Source organism: Carya illinoinensis, chromosome 11, assembly GCF_018687715.1.
Source record: "Carya illinoinensis cultivar Pawnee chromosome 11, C.illinoinensisPawnee_v1, whole genome shotgun sequence".
Lineage (NCBI taxonomy): Eukaryota > Viridiplantae > Streptophyta > Magnoliopsida > Fagales > Juglandaceae > Carya > Carya illinoinensis.
Genome location: NC_056762.1, coordinates 34206091 through 34230424, shown reverse-complemented (window position 1 = coordinate 34230424; position 24334 = coordinate 34206091). Strand labels below are relative to the sequence as shown.

Below are 24334 nucleotides of genomic sequence, written 5' to 3'. Positions count from 1 at the left end.
ATCGCCCGCCACTCTCGATCAGCTCTTACTCTAGATTGTGACCAATGAAGCAGCTCATCACCTCACTTGAGTATAACACTACTGGCCCACCCAACGTGGACTTTTAAAATACTTTATCTAATATTCCATCCACTACCACTCATGACCACATGACACATGTCCTGTATTCTCCGACAGCTCATCTGCATTTTCTCTAAGCAATGCACGTTTTGCCCCCCACTGCCAACCATTTTGCAACCTGTATATGTCGTCGGTCATGCCCTGCCAATCGTTTCATCTGAGCAGCAGCCTGTATCCACTAGCTAGCCCATCTGTACAACTGTGTTTCACCTCCACTCTGAAACACTGCTGCACGCAAGCTGAGCCACCCTGGAACCACTGCTGCAGGGTAGATGGTACTCCTCCCGTTTGTCCACTGCCGTCGAGGCCTTATTTACAACCAACCAAAACAGAGTCTAAAATAGAAACTAAACACTGAAAATAGCAAAATACAATCCGTCTATAACAAAACCAGCAAACAGAAATGACAAAATAGCAAAAATGAAAAGCGAACGGAAATGAGAAAATAGCAAAAATGAAAAACCAGCGTCACCCCCAGTCCGACCACCTTCCAAGAGAAAACTTCATCACGAGTTCTGCATAACTTCACCCCTAGAAACCTCCTTAAAACCCCATGTATTCCAGCGTGCCTCCCAAACTACCTCTGTTTTCCATGGATAAAATAGAGTCAAAGAAATCCACGGGAGTACACCCTAAACCACTTGAAAATCGTAGCTTCTGAGCTCATGAAACCATGAGTCTACTCACATTGAAGCCCCTCTCCATTTCCACCACGCCCAGCTACGTGGATTCCATAATAGACCTCTTTGCATCAAAAATGCACTTCACAGCCAAACAAGTCAATCGAAACCCTCCACCTCCATCGTGTACCAAACGCCTTCATCACGTTCGAGTGAAGTAAAAATGGTAGACGGCCAAACCTTCCACCTTCATCACGTAAAAACCATCATCTCATACGAGTGAAAAAAGTGGTAGACAGATTCAAAATCCTTGACCGTGTAATGAAACTTTCGGCCACCATGGTCACTGCCAACCAACACTTATTTAATAAAGGAAAAAACATAAACAAACAAAAGGAATAGAGGGGATGAAGGGAGGGAGGAAGCCGTAGCTTCCCCCCCTTTGGATGATTTACACCTTTTTTCTTTAGAAAGAAGGAGGAGTTTCTCTCACTAGAACTTGTTCTCACTTGTTGTAACCAAGTTGAGGTATTTTATTCTTGAATCAGCATATAATATAGAATATATTAATCATATAATTTAAATAATAAAGTTTCATTTATATAATTCAAATTTTAAAATTTATTTTTTCAAATAAAATTAAATTGTACAAGCAGTTTACCATATATATACTCTTCAAGACTGCAACGTCGAAATGAAAATGGATTTTTTTAATAATTACATGAATAATATATGCGCCGGATGCGTAAATTCTAAAAATAAAATTCTATACATCATATTATATAAGATATAATATATTTATTATTATTAAATAATTTTTTATTATTTAATATATATACTATATCTTATATATATATACTATATATAATGATAATATATATACTATATCTTATATAATAAGATGAAAATAAAATATTTATATGGTGTTTATCATTATTTATCCGGAAAATTAACATAGGTAGATTGTATAACCCAGCAAACAAACAGTCCCCTTTGATCGAACGTCGTCGTTCGCACACCGTCCGTCTACACCTAGGTCTAGAGAGAGAAGCTTGCGGATAGCAAAAGCCGAGCTTTCTTCTTGCTCCGAAACTTTGCTAAGTAAAAGAAATCCACCTACGTATTCTTCATATATCTATCTATTGGAACCGTCATCTGGGAGGTCGAGCCAATGACGGAAGTCGCGAGCTCAGTGGTGCACGAGGTATTGGGCCGGAGGGCCCAGGACGTGGATGAGCCAATCATCGACTACATCATCAACGTCCTCGCGGACGAAGACTTCGATTTTGGCGTCGACGGTGAGGGCGCCTTCGACGCCATCGGAGAGATCCTCGTCAGCGCCGAATGTGTCACCGACTTCACCGAGTGTCGATCGGTGAGAGTTTTTTTTTTCGTTTTTTGTTTTTTTTTTTTTTTTTCTCTTGAAGCTTTTCGCTTTCGTCCCCGTTTGGTTGCTCGGAAAGTGTATTAAGATGCAAGAAACTCTTAGGTTTTGTGAATACTGGATTTCACATTGTTTGCGCAGCTAAAACATTGTTTTTTTTTTCCGCTTTTGGCGCCCGTCTGGTTACTCATGAAGATTTGAGATTTCAGGCTCTATGCTTTATTTTGTTGATAGGTAAAAATATTATATATATCAATAGGAGTAATCACTGGACGTATACAATAAAACACCTAAACCATACTAGAGAATATAAGAAAACATCTAGACCATACTAGAGAGTCCCTAATGACCCAAAAAGCTCGTGAAAACTACCCAAAATACACCAAGCCCGAATTGGAATGTAACACACCTCCCCAATCCCGGCCCCTTGTTTCCTGTAAAACTAATCCTCTACCCAAAAATCCCAGTACAAGAACGTCTTCATGATGCCCTCTGCTCTATGTTGTTAGATAAGTTAAAAATTTTGGATTCTAAGTTATTTCTCAGTGTCTCCATTTTTTTAAAACTTTCATTAAAATCTAATTTGTTGCACAATTGCTTTGCCGAGGCCCTGAAACAAGCTCTATTTTTTTCTTTGCCTTATTGTAATGTCTGTGGAAGTCTATGATAGGTTTGCAGCAAATTGTCTGAAAAGTTTGGAAAGCATGGGTTGGTTAAAGCTAAACCAACTGTGCGGAGCCTGGCAACTCCATTCCGAATGAATGAGGGAATGGATGAGGAGGAAGTCCCGAAGAAGAAACCTGAGGTGATGGATGGTCCTGTGCTATCTGAACGTGAGCGAGCAAAGCTAGCAAGAGACAAGAGGAAGGAGGAACGTCAAAGAGAGGTGAAATTATTATAATAAGAGGTTTTTTTGATCTAGTATGCCTGGCTCCAGCTCTTATTGGTAATGCATGAGTTTGGTGTCGTAAAGGCAGTATTTTTTCCTCATCATTTAGCCTTCTTGAGTGCTGATAATTTTAGATCGAGGCTGTGATTGGGCTGAGCCTATTCAGTGATGACATACATTGACCAACAAATTGGGTATTTAGTTTTGCTTTTGTTCTGAGTATTATCTCCTAATTATCCAGGCACAATACCAAATGCATTTGGCAGAGATGGAAGCTGCAAGAGCAGGGATGCCTGTTATATGTGTAAATCATGATAATAGAGGTGGACCAACTGTCAAGGATATCCATTTGGAGAACTTTGATATCTCTGTGGGTGGTCGCGATCTAATTGTGGAGGGTTCAGTCACACTATCATTTGGAAGGCACTATGGTGAGTTCTCTTTCTGTTACTCACAACTTTAGTGTCCCAATAAGAAAGAAGAAGGAAACTGAAATTGAGGAAGAAGAATAAACAAGTATGCATATTTTCAGTGGTGTGTTTAAACTAAAATTTATTCTAGCATCTACATTGTGGATTAACTTTTTCATTCTGCTAGTTGACACTTGACAGCATGTGTAGAGAATCGTATAAAATGTTTGTTTGAGTTGGTGATTTCCTTTTTGTCTCTTGCTACCATCGAACCCACAATAATGATTAGTCCCATTTAAGTGATTTGTGTTGTCCACGACACACCTCCTGCCAAGCCCCTGTGCCTACCCATCCAATTGGTGAAGTTTCCGTAGGGATATGAATTTAGGCTTAAACCTGAAGCTTGTGAATTTGTGATTGAATTGTGTGTTTACGTTTGGTTTCCCTTCCCATCTAATTTATCTTTGAATTAAAACCCTTATTATCAGATTTATCAACACATGGATGCCTTAAAAGGATGAAATTCACATGAGAACATGCTTATCAAAAAACAATTCACTTGAGAACATGCACCTTATAATCCACTTCAATATTTTTAGACAAATTTGCTTATCATAGAGACAAAAATATTTTGAGACATTCCAAAATCTTCAAACTCAACCTATATAGAGCTTTTATCTGTGCTTTTACACACTGCGATTTGGATGTAGGCCTTGTAGGAAGAAATGGTACAGGGAAAACAACCTTCCTTAGGTACATGGCTTTGCATGCCATTGATGGTATTCCTAACAACTGTCAGATACTGCATGTTGAGCAAGAAGTGGTTGGTGATGATACTACAGCATTGCAGTGTGTTCTTAACTCTGATGTTGAGAGAACCCAGCTTTTAGAAGAAGAAGCTAGACTGGTTGCCCAACAGGTTGAATACATGCTGTTTCATCTTGAGAACTGCATAAGTGCTGAGATTTAACTTTCTAACTGCCTCCTCTTTGTTGTTCTGCTTGTGTTGAGGTTTATGTTTTTTAGTGGACCCTGCTGACAATTTTTGTGGTTTTCCTGAAGAGAGAGTTGGAGTTTGAAGATGAAACTGTAAAGGAAAATGGGGATCTGGATAAGGTGATTGACAAAGATGCCATCTCACAAAGGCTTGAGGAGATATACAAAAGGCTCGACTTAATTGATGCTGATTCTGCAGAGTCACGTGCTGCTTCTATTCTTGCGGTCAGTTCATAACTCTTTTGCGTTATTGGTGGCTTTTTAAATATGCTTGCTTAACTTTAGCTTGAACCGGTATATAAAGTGTTGGAGCTGCAAATCAGAACTAAATTCAGCTTTTCCTTAACTTATCCGAGGATTGAACACTGAAACCAAATTAATAAAGTTGGTTTACTGTGTGGGTTGTTGACGGATAAGAAAAAGAAGTGGGATGTGGTGTTTTGCGTGTATGTTTTGTGTGAGAGAGGGTAAGGTGGGGCGCACCAAGTGGTTGTTGCTTATTTGTGGTGACCGGATGGTTCACTTGAAGTTTTCATCTTTTCGGTTTAATTATGTTGGTTGTCCAATCAGCCGATTCATGGTAAGATTGTGCTTGTTGGTAAATGAAACTTGATTAATATAATTGGGAGACTGGTTAAAAAAAAAACAATAATACATGTGTATTTATGTCACGGGGTCCATTTCTGGTGTGTGTTGATTCACAAATTTTCCTCTTATACAAGATTTATTTACTACAACCTCTTTTTAGCTTTAATATCACAGTATCAGCTCTTTTAGGAGGTATTATCATTCTGATTTCTACCATTTTCAGGGCCTGAGTTTCTCTTCAGATATGCAGAAGAAGGCCACCAAAACATTTTCTGGAGGATGGCGAATGAGAATAGCTCTTGCTCGTGCATTGTTTATAGAGCCCGATTTACTGCTACTTGATGAACCCACAGTGCGTTCTGTTTTATGTGTTCCCTTCCAGATTTTTCATTCTGCTCTATAGGATTTGGTACATACTTTTTTACTTTTAATTGTTGAAATTCAGAACCATCTCGATCTTCATGCGGTCCTATGGTTGGAATCCTACCTGGTGAAATGGCCAAAGACAGTCATAGTTGTTTCTCATGCGAGAGAATTCTTGAACACGGTAGTACCCATCGCACCTTGCTGTAGTGATTGAAGAAATTAGAATTACTAATTAATCTGGTTACTTTCCTGTGACGTGTCAAAACATTGTTTGAGGTGTCTTTTCAACTTCACGGCATTCTCAGGTAGTCACAGACATTCTTCATTTACATGGGCAAAAACTGACTGCGTACAAGGGGAATTATGATATATTTGAGAGGACGCGGGAGGAACAACTTAAGAACCAGCAGAAAGCAATTGAGGCAAATGAACGTTCCAGAGCTCATATGCAGGTGTTTTTTCCTCTATAATGATATTAAAGTATGAGTTTATGTTTGTGGGCTAATGCGTTCACTGTTATTTTAGTTATATTGTCAGAATCCATTGCATCAATCTCTGTATGTGTGTGTCGCTCCCTCCATTCCCCCCAAGGTGTTTCCAAACCATATTAACTTGTATTTGCATGCAAATATTTGTTCTTTGCTATTGCAGGCATTTATTGATAAGTTCCGCTACAATGCAAAGAGGGCATCTCTAGTCCAGTCTAGAATCAAGGTACTTATTGTTATGATTATTTTTTTCTGTCTTTAAATAAAATGCTGGAGACTTATGACAGCTGTGAATCCTTGATGCATTTTGTTTGGCCTGGTGTAGATCAGTCAAAACAATTTCAAAATTAGTGTTAAAAAGTTTGTTCTTATGTCCTTTAACTATATAGCTTGGTTTTATGCATCTTGTGTCTGAAGAGAACTCATATGGATATGCATTTCATGTTGCTTTCCACAGGCATTGGATCGGTTGGGTCACATGGATGAAATTGTCAATGACCCCGAGTATGCACAGATCTCCTTTTATGGTTAAATTACAATGGCAGAATTAATACTTTCCATGAGTTTGCTCCATGGTTCCTTTTTACCTACATATAGTTAAACTTATTTGACATTTTTTTTCAGCTACAAATTTGAGTTCCCAACTCCAGATGACAGACCAGGTCCCCCTGTGATAAGTTTCAGGTGTGCTGAGCTCAATTAGGAAAAGAGATTTTTTCAAAACTCTATGGGTTATAGGCCACTCTTGTTATTTGAAATCCTATGCTTTAATATTATTGAAGTGAAGATATTCGCTGCTGATTACTGATTACTGAATACTCTTTAACTAACTTCTAATTATGTAGAGAATTGGTATTATTATTATTATTATTTTTGCCTCTGCACACTGTACTGTAGGGCCTAGAGTGGTAGAGAGATTGACACATGAAATGGACTCTAGAACATTTATAGTTGCCCGAGTGAATTTCTCGGGCAGCATTAAATGCCTAATAATGCTATGGGGCCCTCTTCATAGGTCTATCTTTCTCTCATTCTAAATCCTAGAGTTCTTGACCGAACTCTAGGGAGTCTCTCTCCATTAGATAATGTGCTTCTTGAATTGTTTTGATGTTTCTTAAATGTGATTGCAGCGATGCATCATTTGGCTATCCTGGGGGGCCCTTATTGTTTCATAATTTGAATTTTGGAATCGATTTAGACAGCCGTGTTGCAAGTAAGTATGTTCGTCCCAAAGAATGTTCGTGTTCCTACCCTTTATCTCATAGATACCTGCCTTTTTTGGTTTATACTTTAATGCATGGAATGTTCTGTATTTCTGGTGGAAAGTGGAGATGCCATTGCATTGTTTCTCTGTTACTCATTTTGAATTTTTGGGACAATTGTTATAACAGCAAATATAAGCATTACTCGTAATTGTATAAGAAATAAGCCTCTTCAGAGCATTGCTAAGCACTCTTTAATTAGGTATACTGTTATTCCTCATTTCACATTCGGTATTTCCTTTTTCAATTCGTTATGCAGTGGTTGGCCCCAATGGCATTGGCAAATCAACTATACTCAAACTAATTGCAGGGGAACTACAACCAAGCTCGGGGACTGTTTTCCGTTCTGCTAAGGTACCTTACATCTGTCTTTGTATGACCAGTATTAAAGAACAATCTTACATTTTACTAATTTCAGATTACAAACATGTAACTGCATTCTTCTCATCTATTTACCTTCTTTGTAAGAACACAGAATGCCTATTGTTCATCTCCTCAACTAATTGCAAATTGCAAGATTGCAGTTGGTTTTATCTGCTTTGATCTGATCGGACTTTTGTTCTTGTCCACAGGTCCGAATTGCTGTTTTTAGTCAGCACCATGTTGATGGGCTTGACTTATCTTCAAATCCCCTTTTGTATATGATGCGCTGCTATCCGGTAAGTTCTCCAAGTACTCTATTTTTTTCTCCTTCCTGGATGAGTTTGAATCCACTTTCGGGTAAGGAAAGATTTACATCCTGACATATTTACATGTCATTACATGCTAATTGTAAACCTAGATGATTGGCAAGAAAATTATGATATTAGATTTTAACCTTGGTGAGAGAGAGAGAGAGAGAGCCTCAAGTGTAGTTCACCATTTCCAACCGATAGATCTTATTTGCAATGATCCCATGAGTGTGTAGTTATGTTTTGGATGCTTCAAAGGGTGTAGTTAGTGAAATGCTTTGGGTAGTTGAGACTTGAGAGTAAGTGTAGATGTATAGAAAGGGAATATGACCGAGTTGGGTGGTTTGTGATGGCGGGTTTATGGCCGAGTTTTGAGGTGTTGGAGTGATTAGGATGGGGTTCTCTAAATATTTATTGATAGAGTCGAAATTTTTTTCACTTGAGAAAGATGGAGGTTTCTTGCTTATCACAAAGGGAAGCTGGAAGGTGATGACTAAGGTGTTGTTTGGATAGTGAGTTGAGACGAGATGAGATGAATTTAGATGAAAGTTAAAAGTTGACTAAAATATTGTTAGGATATTTTTTTAATAATATTATTGTATTGAGATTTGAAAAAGTTGAATTGTTTATTATATTTGGTGTGGTAATTTGGAAAAATTGGAATGATGAGATAAGATGAGATGAAATACTTATAGCATACAAACAGAGCCTAAGTTGACACTGGGGTTCTCTACGATGCAATGGTTGGCTAAGGTAGTGGAAGATTGTCTAAAGGGAGAAAAGAAGGATTTTCACACCACTGGCAGCATCATAGTTCAGTGGTGCACCAATATCGAGGCCGTTACATGGTGTTGTTGGAATACGGTAGTTGTGGTAGGCGAAACTTTATCTTCATACCTGAAGAAAAGGAGGGTTGTGGATGGAGAAGTATTGGGGAGGCCTTGTGGGAGTTTATTTACAAATGGAGAAGCACCTACAAAAGACCATTGGTGGTGGTGATTTAGCTACCTACCTTGATAAAGAGTACATTATCTAACCTACCTACTTATTTTTTTTCTCTATTCCCAATACCAGCAAGTGTGGCAGCCCATATTGAGAAGCTCTAGCGTGATTTTTTGTGGGGGGTTTGGGGGATGAGTTCAAGTTCCACTTGGTTAAGTGGAAGCAGGTTTGTCGTTCTATCCCGGGGGGAGGTTTGAGGGTTAGAAATCTAAGGGTATTCAATCGAGCATTATTAGGCAAATGGTCAGGGAATTACTTCCACATCAAAGGAGGGGGAGAGTTGGTAGATCATCTCCTCTTGCATTGTGACATAACAAGGGTTCTCTAGAATGAGGTATTCGCTCTCTGGATATGGCCTGGGTAGTTGGCCAATCATAAGAGGCAAGCAACCGATTAAAGCGATGTGGAAGATGATCCCTCTTTGCATTATGTGGAGTTTGTGGCAGGAGCGCAGTGAGCGGACTTTGAAGACTTGGAAACATCGTTGGAGGAGCTTAAAATATTATTTTTTAGAACTCTCTGTGGCTATTGCTATGGACTTTAATGGCATGGCCCTTCATGATTTTCTCGTCTCTAATGTGCCTACCTAGTTAGGGCATCAAAGTTGTAATTCAGCCTTTGCCATTTTTTGATCAATAAAATTGTTTATTTATCCAAAAAAAAAAAAAAAATTGAAAAAGTTGTAATGATGAGATGAGATGGGTTGAGTTTTCTCAATCCAAGCAGTCTCTTAGTTGGAGTACGTAGCTGGTGGCACCTTCCATGGTGCAAAGAATGGGAAATGCATTATCCAGGTGCATAGGTAGTGATTTTAATGTTATAAGGTTCCCAAGCGACATTCTGGAGACAGTAGGTTGCGATCAGCATTCACAAAATTTTCAGTGTATTTTCGACCTAAATATGTTGGATTTTCCTCTCATGGGGGTTACTTTCATGTGGTTTAATACTCAGACTTGGTCTCAATTAGACAGATTCTTAGTCTCACTGGAATGGTAAATGCATTATTCGGATGCATAGGTGGTGATTTTAATGTTATAAGGTTCCCAAGCGAATATTCTGGAGATAGTAGGTTGCGACCAGCAATGACAGAATTTTCAGAGTGTATTTTCAGCATGAATCTAGTGGATCTTCCTCTCATGGGGGTTACTTTCACATTGTCTAATACTCAGACTTGGTCTCGATTAGACAGAATCTTAGTCTAACCAGAGTGGGAAATGCATTATCCGAATGTTTGTCAAAAGAGGTTGCCTTGCATTTGTTCGGACCATTTCCCCATCTTGCTGGATTTTGGTGGTATCCAAGGAGGGCATCAGTATTTTAAGTTCGAAAATATGTGGCTGAAAATTAACGCTTTGTCGATAGGGTAAGACAATGGTGGTCCTCATACCAGATTCATGGCACCCACAGTTTCATCCTTGCAGGTAAATTAAAAGTTTTAAAGTACGATTTAAAGCTTTGGAATACTCAATCCTTTGGAGACAGGGGAACACACGAAAACCATGTTGGAGGAGATATAGGAGTTAGAGAGGATACACGAGGTTAGGGTTCTTTCACCAAAAGAGATATCTCGGAAGACGGAGTTGGTTTCAGAATAGAGAGGGTAATATCTTTTGAGATCTCTTGGCGCCAAAAATCAAGAGCATTGTGGTTGAAAGAAGGGGACCCAAGTATGAAATTCTTTCATAGAGTAGCTAACTCTCTCATAGGAGAACTAATATCATTGAGATGCTAGATATCAATGGTGTGGATTGTATGGAGGCTCCTGTGATTCGTGGACATGTTGCTAATTTTTTTAACATTTGCTTACAAGGGTAGAGGCCAAAGCTTGATGGACTAGCTTTTGAGTCTATTGAGCCGCTAAATGCCTCTTGGTTGGAGAGGCCTTTGAAGAGGCGGAGGTTTATGGTGTGGAAAGAAGAATGGTCAAAGACAAAGCACTAGGTTCAGATGGCTTTTCTATGGGATTTTTCCAAACATGTTGGGAGGAAGTGAAGGAGGATCTAATGAAGGTGTTCCAAGAGTTGTTTTCAGTTGGAAAATTTGAGAAAAGTCTAAATGTTACTTTTATTGCATTGATTCCTAAGAAGATTGGGGCATCATAGGTAAAGGATCATAGGCCCATTAGCCTTGTCAATGGGGTGTACAAGTTCATCTCCAAGGTGCTTGCAAACGCTTAGGGGAGGTATTGGGGAAGATCATTACGAAATCACAAAATGCATTTGTACGGGGTAGGCAAATTCTGGACTCTGTTTTTATCGCCAATGAATGTTTGGATAGCAGACAATAATCTGGTTCTACAGGGATTCTAAGTAAGCTGGATATGGAGAAGGCCTATAATCACGTAAATTGGGACTTTCTACTTACTGGGGATGTGTGGATTTGGGGAAAGATGGTGTTTGTGGATCAGATAGTACATTTCAACGGCGAGATTTTCAGTTTTGATAAATGGTAGTCCAATTGGCGTTTTTAGCAGTTCGCGAGGCCTAAGACAAGGTAATCTGTTGTCCCCACTCCTTTTCGTCATTATTATGGAGGCACATAACAGGATGATATCTGCTTTGGTTATGAATGGCTTTGTGGTAGGCTTCTCGGTTGGTGACCCCCATAGGGTTATTATTAACATCTCTCACTTATTGTTTGCAGTTGACACTAGTATTTTGTGAGGCAGACCAAAACCAGCTCTGGACACTGAAGGCACTTCGGCTATGTTTTGAAGCAGCCTCAGTTTTGAAAATGAACTTTGATAAATTAGAGTTAGTGCCAATTGGTAGTGTTAGAAACATTTGGCAATTGGCCAGTATGCTTGGATGTAAGGTTTCCTCCCTTCCCATGGATTACCTTGGACTTTTGTTGGAGGCTGCCTCGAGGGCTATATCAATATGGTACATAGTGATCAAGAAGATAGAATGTAGATTAGTAGGGTGGAAGTGGCTGTACTTGTCAAAAGGTAGTTGGATTACCTTAATCAAGAGTTCTCTTTCTAACTTAACAACATATTTTGGATTGAAAAACTTCACCATGAATTCTTATGGAGTGGTGTGGGGGATGAATTCAAATTCCATCTAGTCAGTTTGGACAAAGTATGCACTCCAATCTCCTCTGATGGGTTAGGAATTAGAAATATGAGAATTTTCAATTGGGCCTTACTTGAGAAATGGTTGTGGAGATATAATATGGAACCGGAAGCTCTATGGAAGTTGGTAGTTGATTGCAAATATGGTAGTTTGTTTTTTTTTTTTTTTTTGGGGGGGGGGGGGGGGGGGCTAGTGTACTAGAGAAGTGAGTGGGGCTTATGGAGTGGGAGTTGGAAGCACATTAGACGAGGGTGGGGGGTTTTTATTCGCCATACCAAACTGATGTTGGGAGTGGGATCTAGAAAAAAATTTTGGAGTGACATATGGTGTGGAAATAATGTCCTAAAGGACTCATTTCCTTCAGTTTTCTGGTTGCATGTGATCAAAGCTTCAGTGGCGGATCTCATGGTGTTATTGGGAGATCAGGTCCAATGGGAATATCACTTCTAGTAGGGTGGCACAAGATTGGAAGGTTGGCAGCTTCGAGGATTTTTTTAGCCTAATGTATTATGCAAAATCGAGTAGACAATGATGTCAAGTTTTTATTCGCCATACCAAACTGATGTTGGAAGTGGGCTCTAGAATAAAATTTTGGAGTGACATATGGTGTGGAAATAATGTCCTAAAGGACTCATTTCCTTCAGTTTTCCGGGTTGCATGTGATCAAAGCTTCAGTGGCGGATCTCATGGTGTTATCGGGAGATCAGGTCCAATGGAATATCACTTCTAGTAGGGTGGCACAAGATTGGAAGGTTGGCAGCTTTGAGGATTTTTTTAGCCTAATGTATTCTGCAAAATCGAGTAGACAATGAGTTGACATGTTGTGGTGGGTACCTGCATGTAAGGGTACTTCTCGGTTCAATCCTTGTACAAGTCCCTCACACACTCGCCAAATAATCATTTTCCATGGCGAAGGATTTGGCTGGATGAGACGCCTCCCAAAGCGGCATTTCTTTACTTGGATAGCTTCCATGGGTAAGATTTTGACAATAGATAACCTAAGGAAACACAAGCTGTCAAGGTGATTATACTAGATTGATGTTGCATGTATAAGAAATCAAGCGAGACTGTGGATTGTCTCTTACTAAATTGTGAGATTCCTAGAGCATTGTGGAATGAAGTGTTCGGCCAAGTAGAGTTAGCTTGATAAATGCTTGCCACAATGGTTGAGTTTTTGGCCAGCTGGACGCATTCATAAGGCATTCCACAGATCAAAGCCATGAGGAAGATGGTACCTATATGTATTATTTGGTGCATGTGGCAAGAGCAAAATGACAGGACGTTTGAAGATAATGAGCGTTTACTAGTGGAACTTAATCTTTATTTTTTAGAACTCAATTCCTATTGGCCATAGCTGTAGACTTTAATGACCTTGATTTTCATGACTTTCTTGTTTTTATTGCTACGACCTAGATAGGTCTTGTCTCTTGTATATCATCTTGTGTACTTGGGCTATGCCTATCATCATTAATACAATCGTTCACTTATTAAAAAAAATATATATATTTTAACCTTGCGCCCAAAATATTCAATCTAAAAGAGAGATCAAATTGCTTTCCTCCTCTAGTGTCTATGGTATTGTTAACAGGATACTTGAAATTAAGAACATGGGTAAATTTTCTCTTATTACTGTTATTTAATTAATTATAGGTCCTTTTTAAAATTCTTAGATTCAGTCCCACCCCCAAGTTCAACATTGAGTTTGACTCAGTCTGGTGGATTGTGGCCAACCCTTATATGCTCCAGAGTTCTTATCCATAACATATTTTGGTGGTTATCTTGCTCTTCAGAATAGCAATGATTGCAATTAAAAGTCGATATTCTTATTTGAAGGTTCATTCTTGCAGGGTGTGCCTGAACAGAAGCTCCGAGCTCATTTGGGTTCGTTTGGTGTAACTGGAAATCTTGCACTTCAACCAATGTACACTTTGTCAGGTATCTTTCATTTACTATTTATGTTTAAGAATAAAAGAAGATACTTCAGTAGAGATCTTAATTGTTCTTCTAGATCTAGAACTTGACATGGACCTCAAGTATTGAGTGCTGGTTGGACTTATCAAAAAAGTATTGAGTACTGGTTGGTTATTAGGAAAAAGAAAAACTGGTTGGTTGAGTTGCATGGTTGCAAAATGACACGTGAACTTAAATACTGATTATGGATGTTAGTCACAGGGCCAATCTAAATTATGTGCTAATGAGTTCTAGCTCAATTGGGTGTTACGTAACTTATCGATCACATAAAAGAGAGCCACTATCAATTATGATCTATATCTTAATTTCTAAATACTAAACTCTTTATTTCCAGTAAGCTCTTGAAATACTAACCTCTCTAATTGCACCGAATGAAATATTAGGTGGTCAGAAAAGCAGGGTTGCATTCGCAAAGATAACATTTAAGAAACCTCACATAATATTGCTTGATGAGCCGTCCAATCATCTAGTAAGTTTTCAGCTTTTTCTCTTGACTTGATTATTTTTTTGGGCAGGGGTTGTTATTTAATTGATATCACTTGTAGTTGTAATTGATATTTGAAATTTTCAGCCCATTGCTTTTTCCTAGAAATGAAAGTTGCTTCTTGCTGAAATTTTCTAATTTTTTATTATTAATATTGCTATCCTTGCAATCTTTTTTCTTTTCAATGGGGCAATTAATTAAAAATATCTTATGATGATGCAATTCATTATAAGATCTTTTTAAATTTTTTTTATACGTCATTTTGTATATCATTGTGCAAGCTTTACCGTCATGATTAGTCACAGTTACGACTGAAGCAAATCTCCCTCCTATCCCAATTCATCACCTTCTGTATTTATATCTAGGGCGTTGCATTTTGGCCAAAATCTAAAGGCAATAGCAGTATTCCCCATCTTTCCAGACTGCATCCTTAAGATCTAGACTAGTCCTACCATTCCATGAGTCTTAATTTGCAGTCTGGATCATCTCATGATGCAGTTTTGCTTGTCATGCCTAATGTTGCGATAGACTGGTATACCATGGGATTCTCAATGTAGACTCCATTTTGTCCACTTATGCTTCTTTTTTAACATACTTTGAAACTACATTAGAGAAGTCCAGAATTTTATGATTCCATTTTGGGAGCACAATGTTATGATCACACACTCTCTCTCTCTCTCTCTCTCTCTCTCTCTCTCTCTCTCCCCTCTCTCTCTCTCTCTCTCTCTCTCGTAGTGGGTGTTTTGGATATGCTGTCTTTCTTATTCATCACAAATTATGTACTTAGCTAGACATGATGAAGTGGTTGGTTATTACGCATGTCTACATTATGAAACCTTTGTTTCCAAAAACTCGTTTTTCTCTGATATAAATTGAATTTTATTGATATGTTTTCTTGAGGGGAAACTTCAATTTAGAAGCAGAAAAAAAAAAAAAAACCTTCATTTTAGAAGCAAGTCCTGAAAGTTCTACTCTAGGATTTTGCAGCAAATGGAGGTTGATACTTTAGGGAATAAAATTTGCAAGATTTTTTCTGGTTTATTTTGTGAAACCTGACTACTTGAGGATTTGTTTTATGGCTACTAAGCTGGCTACAAATCTCTTGTTCATATACGGCAAATGATAAATAATTTCCAACATACCAGTGGCTTTTTTTTTTTTTTTTTTTTCAATCAGGAACATTCCAATGGTATTATTACACCTCACCAAACAGAACATTTTGCATTATTTCCTTTTGATTTGTATTTCTGATGTAAGACGTTAGATCTGATTGATTTAATTGATGCCTTGTAAAAGAAATATTCTTGATTGCAACTTTTGTCTCAAATGAAAATGTCAACAACTGACTGAGGATTCGTTTTCTTCATGCAACGTATAGGATTTGGATGCTGTGGAGGCACTAATTCAGGGCCTTGCTTTGTTTCAAGGAGGCATACTCATGGTATACATTACCTATGCTTTGCATGATTCCCATTCACGACAGCCCAATTTATGGAACATAAATAAGACCGCTTAAATTGTATTGTGTTTTCCTTGATTTCAGGTTAGCCACGACGAGCATCTAATATCTGGTAGTGTAGACGAACTATGGGTGGTATCCAAAGGAAAGATTTCACCATTCCATGGCAGCTTCAATGATTATAAGAAGATACTGCAGTCTTCATAGAAAAGCTGGTCAAATTCATTCTCCTCTGAGGTGTAAGTACCTTGATTGCAGTAAAATTATTGGGATGTGAGCAGAAGACTATAGAAACAAACATAGCCAATATATATATTGGGAGAAACTTCTGCTGAAAGGGTGAGTGAGGGATGGTTTCTTGGAACATATATTTCGATTTTACAATATATTTTTTTAATATTATAGTTCGATATTTAACGGGCTAGAATTTTGATAAACAGGTCCTCAATGAGCAGTCTTTATCATTACATAAGGCAAAAGTGAGAATAAATCAAGAAAGTGTGTGCATGTAATCTTTGTCCAAGCAAAAAGAAACGCTACGGCATCTATATCTCAGAAATTAGATAATTTTCACTCTTAACGTGTGAGTTCTTCTGAGTCACTCATTTATGCAAACTGGGTTTTGATATTTTTTAAGGTTTTGTTGATGTTATACCTTGTGTAATTTATTTAGTTTATCAATTCAAATTAAAGAATTATGAAATCACCACGTCGAAAGTTTGATTTTTAAACATACAACTTGTATTCTATGAATCTATTAAAGGAAAGGGAAGTAAAGTAATTGGTTCACAAAGAAGTTTCACGTAATATAACTAAAAAACAAACTCACGTGATTTCTTGTAATGCATTTTAGAAAAGATATTTGGTCTTATGAGTTTGTTAATTTAAAGTTATCGTTTAGGTATTTTATTTTATTTTATTTTTTAATTTAAAGTTATCATTTGATTCTGTTTTGAAAATGATAATTGATAAATTTTAGATGCTATGAAATCATAACCGAAAGACATTTATTCCATCCAAACTGGATTTTGCGCCGCTTAAAATCAGGGTTCTGCAGAAATATTTCGTCAGGAAATCAAGGTTTTGGATTTTATGCATTCTTTTTCGAAAATGAAAACATTCGACTTCATGTTGACCTGAACCATCTTCAAGTTATCCATTTAAATATATTAATTGAATATATATATATAAATATATATATATATAGAGAGAGAGAGAGAGAGAGAGAGAGAGAGAAATTCAAGTTTATACAAAATTACACATAGTAAAAATATTTTTTCATTTTCCAGATAATAAATATTTTTATTTTTTGGAATTTCCATAGAGAAGTCGTATACGGTATACTTATTAAGATTTAAAAAGAGGAGAGGAATAGAATTTGCAAAAGCGCGCCGCGGTTTCGGATTCCCAAAATGGAGAATAACAACAACAATACGGTATCCAGAGAGACGCTGGACCTGGTGGCGGGCTGGTTTGGTTCCACCGTTGTCTCCGCCTTCTTCTCCTCCCTCGAGCGCTTCTCTTGCCTCAATCTCTCCACCACCGACCCCGAAGATGATTACGACGACTACGACCAAGACGACCAGAACGACGTCGCCAAGAACCCCCCCGTCTGATTCTCTCTCCCTCTCCGGCCGTCGGTATTCTCCCTCTATGTTGTTGTGGAACTTGGTTTCTTCTTTAACGTATTATCGTCGTTGATGTGCCCTGTGATATTCTCTCTTGCGCGCGAATAATTGAATTATAGCTTCTTGTTGGTGGACTCCAGATCATGGTCATGATCAGATTGTTGCTTATATAAGTTTTCTTTTTTCTTTTTCCTTTTGATTCTTGATTGACGATGACTAAAGCTTGATTGAACAAATTAAGAAGCAAAAGCTGAAGACCACCTCTCTCTCCTCTCTCTCTCTCTGTTTTTTTTTTTTTTTACTCGTAAGGCTCAGATATGGGGATTTTGGTTTGTGATCTATCCCACCAGCAAAGGGGAAGTTCGCTGCCTTTTTTGTTCTTTGTTTCGGAGTCTTTTACTCGTTATTGTCGAGAAATAAACATGTTTGTTTTGCTTCTTCAACTTGAATACATTAGTTATTAGAATATAAAGCCGATACATTCTAAGCTTGGAAAGATTTTATATTCTATTATGTTATACTATATTGAGCTATATATATATATATGGCACGTTTTGTATGTATGTGATTATCATATTTGTTATGTAAAGAGTTATGTGTTGATTTCCCCACTTCATGTAATGTCAGTGTTGGAGAGGAATGCGTACATCTCAATATTTTTTTTATGAACAGATTAGGAAAACTAATTGAATTTCTCTTTTATGTACGCCGGTAATAATGGCCAAGTTCATTTGGTTCGCCACCTCATGCTTGTATCCTGCTGATTTCATGAGTTTCGTGTTCAAATTGCCGACCAGGAGAAATATTTTGCATTGATTAGGAAGCTTCAGCCCCCATCCTTTTTGTTTCTGATAAAGAGAAAGAAATTGACAAGATAAAAACATGAATAGAAGAGAAGAAAAGAGTTCAACCGTTTTTGGGGTGATAATATTAATGTTCCATTGGCCTAATTAGCTAGGTTTGCAGTACATCTCAACCATTATATTTCTTCTAATGGCACCTGAAAGTTTCTACGGTTGCTTTCACCTTATTCATTATTCTTCCCAGAAAGCAAACTTGAAATTCTGCGCTTGCGAAAGGGGAAGAAATAAAAGTGCTGCTTTCCAGAATCTGTATCACGCTGATCGTTCTGTATAGAAGAAGAGTATGCACTACTTATGGCAGTAGTTTGTTGCAAAGAGCATATTCAATCTGGTGAGTTGTAGTCATTCTTATATCAAATGCACTCTTAGTTCAAATAAGCTATCATTGAAGACAAGTTCAATTTCCAACTTCTCTGTCTAAGTAGCATTGCTGGAAAAGAGCTCCAATGTGAAATGCTTTCTTTATGGCAAGGACTAATGGCTGAAAACATTCTGATTCCTAAAACACTCAGAGTCGAGAAAATGGTAGCTACAATTTTTCCTTCTCATATATGTATTGCTCTTGAAAATCTTTAAGAGAACGTAGAAAACGAGTCAAGAGAAAATAATTGATGCATCTACAGATTTGCAAGGTGTAGAAATTTGAATTTTTCATTGCCTTCAAAATTTTACATTACTGCACCTCTCTCTCTCTCTCTCTCTCTCTCTCTCTCTCTCTCTCTCATGGAGATGTATACACTTCAGAATTGCTAGTTGCATTTATTACAATTGCTACTTATTATTAGTCTAGAAGGACCATATATAGAACGGGGAACATGCACATGAAGTGCTCAACTTTACCAGCGTTGTTAATCTTCGTTCTCTTTCCAACAAAGCAGCATGGCTATGCAACGTCGGATTATGTACAACTTTGCTCTCTTCTCCTTGAAGGTTTTCGCCTTTGGCACTCGAACCTTGGTTTGCCTTTGCTGTGAAGTAGAAAATTCCATGAACTTGGTTCTGAGACAACCCCTTGGAACCTCGTTTGTCCTAGATTGTTAGCTAGGACTTTTGAGTGTTCTTCCCTCTAGGAATCTTTTTATGTATAGGAGTTACTGTAGTTTCTTTCAGTTTTTGTCTTTTACAAAGTCAAAAAACAAAATAATTGGTAAACCTAAAAAAAGGTCTGAAAAAGCAACTCTACTGTTCTACTAAAAGTTAAGCCTGGAGTTCAATTTCTTCTCCCATATGCTGCATTAATTTACTTCTCTGTTCATAATCCGGAATTTCGGGTTAATTGTATTTGAACACCCAAATTACAGTTTTTTTTTTTTTGGTCCAGATAATTTAATAGCAAAATGACAAATTGAGCACATTAACCTTCTAGTTCTAGAAAATATTAATTAGGAATTGTGCGGCTACGAAGACAATAATTAATCAACTAACTGAATCACAACTACCGACCGCATCAGAGGTCGGTGGAGATGGCTTCACCAGTCTTATGGTTTTATTTTTCAGTTTTCTTTGTAGATATTGATAAGCTGCCATAGCCTTATTTGAAAGTATGGAATGAATCGAAATTGTCTGGTTTGGTTATATATTTTAGATGAAATGATATGAGATGTTTTATTGAAAATTAAATAAAATATTATTATAATATAATTTTTTAATATTAGTTTTGTTTTAAAATTTGAAAATATTGAATTGTTTATTATATTTTGTATAGAGATTTGAAAAAATTGTAATGATGAGATGTGATAAAATGGTTTAAATTTGAATAAATTAATGATATAGATACTGCCAGTAATCAGTTTTATTTAGGACCTCAATTTTAGATATTTTTAAAAGTTTTATTACATACAAGCACAGTCGCGCACTAATTTGTGTACCAATACTGATTTATTCATACTTAAAATTTAAACTAATATTGTTTTAAATAAAATTTACTTTTTGACCAATCACATCACATTGGTGTATAGATTAGTGCACAATTATGTTTACAACTATATTTTTTCTATTTCTAAACTAAGAGGGTATATATATAGGAGGCCTGCTACTCTGCAGTATGGAGCTTACCTCTAGTCCAAATCTAATTATCAATTTTTTTCAAATTTTATTTTTATATATTTTTATCATTTTTAAATATTTTTTAAAAATATAAAAAAATATCAATACACTAAAAATTACTTTATTAATTATTAAATAAAAATAAAAAATATATATATATTTTTGTTGAGCGGTCAAATAGGGACGACAATCTAGCTTTATTCTATAATAGTTCGGCATGTTCTTTTGGGGCAGGGCTCCAATCTCCCACCCTCCTTATTTCCTTGCCCTACCGGAAAAAATACCACTTTAGCAGTGTTCTTTAAAAGTTATTATTTTTAATTATTAAATAAAAAAACATAAAATAAAATAAAATATGCATCGACAACTTTTGTATTGCTCCATCCACCGTTTTCCAAAAGGATAATTTAACCACAAAAGGACAAATTTGGATGGCTGACACAATAATTTTTTGCATGTCCCTAAGACCCGAAGATTGACTGCTGACGGCTCCATTCCTAGTACACCTTCATGAGTAAAAAAGATTCGCATCTACTGCAGCTAAAGATATCAGATAACAAGGCTCGAGGAGAAACAGTACTTTGTGTCTCTTTGAAGTCATCATGTAGTTTGCCTTGCGATATCCATGTGCCAGCAACTTGAGTTCCTTTATGATACTAATGGCTACGTTATATTCAACTTTTTCGAGTTAGATGATCTAAAACTTTTATTTGAATTCAAGAATTTAATGCGGGAGGGATACATTTAAGCTAAGTTTGAATATTAAATTGAGTTGAGATAAATTAAATTTTTTTTATAAATAATAATAAATTAGGATAATAGAGTGAGTTTTATGAAGTTTACTTAAAATGAGTTCAGATATTAAAATGAGTTTATATGTATTTATGAGAAATTGAAAAAGATTGTGGGTCTTTTATGTAAAAGAAGTCTTGAATTGAAAAAAATTATGGGTTCCGTGTATAAAGAAGTTTTGAGTTGAATGATGTTTATGGATTTGTGAATTATATATTTAGATGTTAGGTTAAGTTAACTCGGCTGCTTCCATATTCCAAACATAGCCTTACAATTATAATGTGGATCTTATCACATTTATGATACGTTTAGATATTAATAGTATCTCAGATTATCTATCAATAATTTATAACTAGTGGTTTACTGTTTGTGAATAGTAATGAATATGTATGAATAGTAATCTATTGTTTATGAATAGTAATAAACATATTAATAATAATGAAATAGTTTGAGATGGACTCAACAGCCAAACACAACTTTAAGCTATCCAAATAAATTTATTGAGTAGCATTAAATAGTCAACTAATATTATAACTTACTTCGTAGGTTTATTTCTTTCCACTTTAAAACCTAAAATTAGTAAGAGATTCCGATCTAACTTTTTTATTGATTCAAACCTAGAGTTGAGACAAAAATAAAATTATTTAGGACGAGAAATCTTTCAAACTGATATGTAGTCAGTTTTCTTTTATATTGGATTCTTTAATTAACTTTTTTTTTTAGCATACTTTTTTTTAATTATTGGAGAATTGCCACGTTTATTTAAACTTTTTATATAATGAACAATAATTCAAACACGTTACTTTTCATAACACATCACACAATCGTATTTTAAAATAAAAGATATTTTATAAAATACCTTATAAAAATAACATCATTTTACAAAAATCTAATATAAATGATCCGTCAGGATTGATGATAAGTCTTAAAATTAGCTTTTTTTTTCCTCATATCAATAGCACGTGGTAACATAAAAAAAAAAAAAAAAAAAAAAAATGGAAACCATGCTCTCTGGTTTAACAGTAAGAAAACCACAATGACTACTCACGACGTCTACATCGTATATTCCCCATTTGCTTTGAGTTTTTTGAGCCATAGGTCTCTTTGTTTGCTTGTTTTGAATCTACAACAACTATGTTAGAGTATATATTGACTTAGTCAATGATCAGTTGCGAGAATCAAGTGATCAATTATAAGAATCAAGACAGTTTAGCAAATATGCAGCTGGCAATGATTATGAAGCAATACCTGAACCACCTGAACCATCTGCATATTCTTCTCATTTTGTTAAACCATAATCTGATTGTATTCCTTAAAATTCTCCAATTTGTTGTATGTAATCTTCTATATATTACGATTGAATATAAAGTGAAAAGTAAGCCAATAGTTCATAATATCTGGTTTCTGTTTGACTTCCTTCATTTATAATTCTTACATGGTATCAGCTGGTAAAAAGGCAAATGTCTGATCCTGCTAATATGTTTCCGCTTTCCCCAACATATTTCTTAAACAATGGCCTCAAATTCTACTCCCTCCAATGACCATACCCTTCTTCCCTATCCTACTGTTCAGGCCAATTCCCAACCTGTTTTTCAAAAATTGGTCGGCCCCAACTACTTGCTTTGGAGTGTCCAATTCATGGTTCTCCTCAGGAGTCATGATCTTGTAGATGGAGCTGTCTCTCCTCCACCACAAACTCTTTCTGATGGAACATCTAATCCAGCCTACACAGCGTAGTTAAAGAAAGACACCTGTGTCTTGAGCTGGCTGCTTGCTTCTATTACAGAGAAGCTAGTCTCCATTGTTTATGATATGAAAACTTCTCGACAAGTGTGGGATGCTCTTCACACTCAGTTTTCATCAACTTCACGGTCTAGGATTGCTTTGTTAAAGAGACAACTTCAGACCATTACTCAAGGCCATCGATCTTGTAGTGATTATATGGAGGAAGCAAAGGGCTTGGTTGATCAATTAGCAGCTGCAGGAAAAACTACTGATAATTAGGATCTTATTAGCTTTTTATTGGGAGGACTTCAACCAATCTTCAACCCTTTTGTCACTTCTTTCAATTTTGCAAGCTGTGACAAAGACCTCTCTTTTGATGACTTCCAAGCTGAGCTCTTGAGTTTTGAAACTCTCATTGACACCCAAGCCAACCCTGCCACTGATCAGCACTATGCTTTTGCAGCACACCAATAAGGAAGATCATCAAACTTTCCCAAGAAGCCAAAGTTGCAAACGCCTCTAAGATTGGACATATGGGGTTTTATAATTTATGATCTACTTTTACAATGCCTAAATCATCCAATGGAATGGCTTCATAATAAGTAAGGTTTTAGTGGTAACACTTGAATCATCTAATGGAACAAAATTTATTTATAAAAGATAATAATGTAGGGAGTTAGAAACTGATTTCGATAATTTTTAGAATGACGTTGCTACGTCCACAGATAATTTTTACAAATAACTTTTACTGATCACTTCAATACTTTTTTTTTATAGTCTTTTTTTCTTTCACCATTTTTTAAAATTATTTCGATATTTTTTAAAAATAAAAAAATTTATATATTCATTTAAAAATGTTTACTTAATCACTAAGTAAAAATAAAAAATTAAAAAAAAATTCGGTAAATGATTTGGGTATTGTGTATCTAGTGTTTTCCTTTTTTGAAGTCCAAAGACATCAACATTTCATAGCTGCTTTTGGGTATTATCAATCTTAATGAGACGTCATCTTATTATAATGAAAAATGATATATACAATTCTACGATAAGCAAATTTTGTATATTTATATTAAAAAAGTAAATAAATCTAAGATTCACATAATTTTTTTTAATTGATCACACTTTTTTCAAAATGAATACGTAAAATTTGTACACTCTAAAACTGTATGGTTGAAAATAAGTTCACACCAATTGTAATGGTTGAAAATAAGGGATGCCAACCAAGCCTTCATTGAAATTCACTCATAAATTATAACGAATTCTTATCGGGTTGTGTCATCAAATCGAATCATCACAAGACAAAATTAGACTCTACACAAAAAAATCTAATATTTATATACTGTTAAATTATATTTAATATTACTTGATCATTATTTCTTAAAATTTAGAAAAATAATCTAAAATGTCTTTGTTGAGAAAAACGTAAAAGATTTCAATCTTTTGTTATGAAGAGAAAAAACAGTATTATTATTATTTTTTTTTTGCCTATTTTACTT

At 36.1% G+C, this 24334-nt stretch overlaps 1 protein-coding gene and 1 long non-coding RNA gene across 4 annotated transcripts; both read left to right on the top strand.

Annotated features, from left to right (window-relative positions):
* Positions 1 to 1773: 1773 nt before the first annotated feature.
* Positions 1774 to 16263, top strand: LOC122281454 (ABC transporter F family member 3). Of its 2 annotated transcripts, XR_006230223.1 has the most exons (19): positions 1774 to 2115; positions 2795 to 3010; positions 3255 to 3444; positions 4134 to 4342; positions 4486 to 4644; positions 5231 to 5359; positions 5453 to 5554; positions 5679 to 5825; positions 6025 to 6087; positions 6319 to 6365; positions 6486 to 6545; positions 6992 to 7074; positions 7383 to 7477; positions 7696 to 7782; positions 13718 to 13805; positions 14225 to 14310; positions 15704 to 15766; positions 15869 to 16123; positions 16225 to 16263. XR_006230223.1 is itself a non-coding variant. In XM_043092940.1 (18 exons), exons 1-18 carry the CDS (start codon positions 1912 to 1914, stop codon positions 15989 to 15991), a joined length of 2151 nt encoding a protein of 716 aa, XP_042948874.1. In that variant the 5' UTR covers positions 1774 to 1911; the 3' UTR covers positions 15992 to 16263. The 2 variants fall into 2 exon arrangements, 1 of the variants encoding a protein (XP_042948874.1); XM_043092940.1 differs by having other exon boundaries at positions 15869 to 16263.
* Positions 16264 to 17406: 1143 nt separating this feature from the next.
* LOC122281459 lies at positions 17407 to 19595 on the top strand. Of its 2 annotated transcripts, none has more exons than XR_006230225.1 (2): positions 17407 to 18606; positions 19154 to 19595. It is a non-coding gene; the product is annotated as an uncharacterized LOC122281459 (long non-coding RNA). The 2 variants fall into 2 exon arrangements; XR_006230226.1 differs by having other exon boundaries at positions 18701 to 19595.
* Positions 19596 to 24334: the final 4739 nt, after the last annotated feature.

What these genes read in the sequence shown, in the direction of transcription:
- LOC122281454 (XM_043092940.1), top strand. Translation starts at nt 1,912, where the DNA reads ATGACGGAAGTCGCGAGCTCAGTGGTGCACGAGGTATTGGGCCGGAGG. An exon ending in AGGAGGAACGTCAAAGAGAG is followed by an intron (nt 3,011 to 3,254) that starts GTGAAATTATTA and finishes CTAATTATCCAG; the next exon opens with GCACAATACCAAATGCATTT. An exon ending in ATATGATGCGCTGCTATCCG is followed by an intron (nt 7,783 to 13,717) that starts GTAAGTTCTCCA and finishes TCATTCTTGCAG; the next exon opens with GGTGTGCCTGAACAGAAGCT.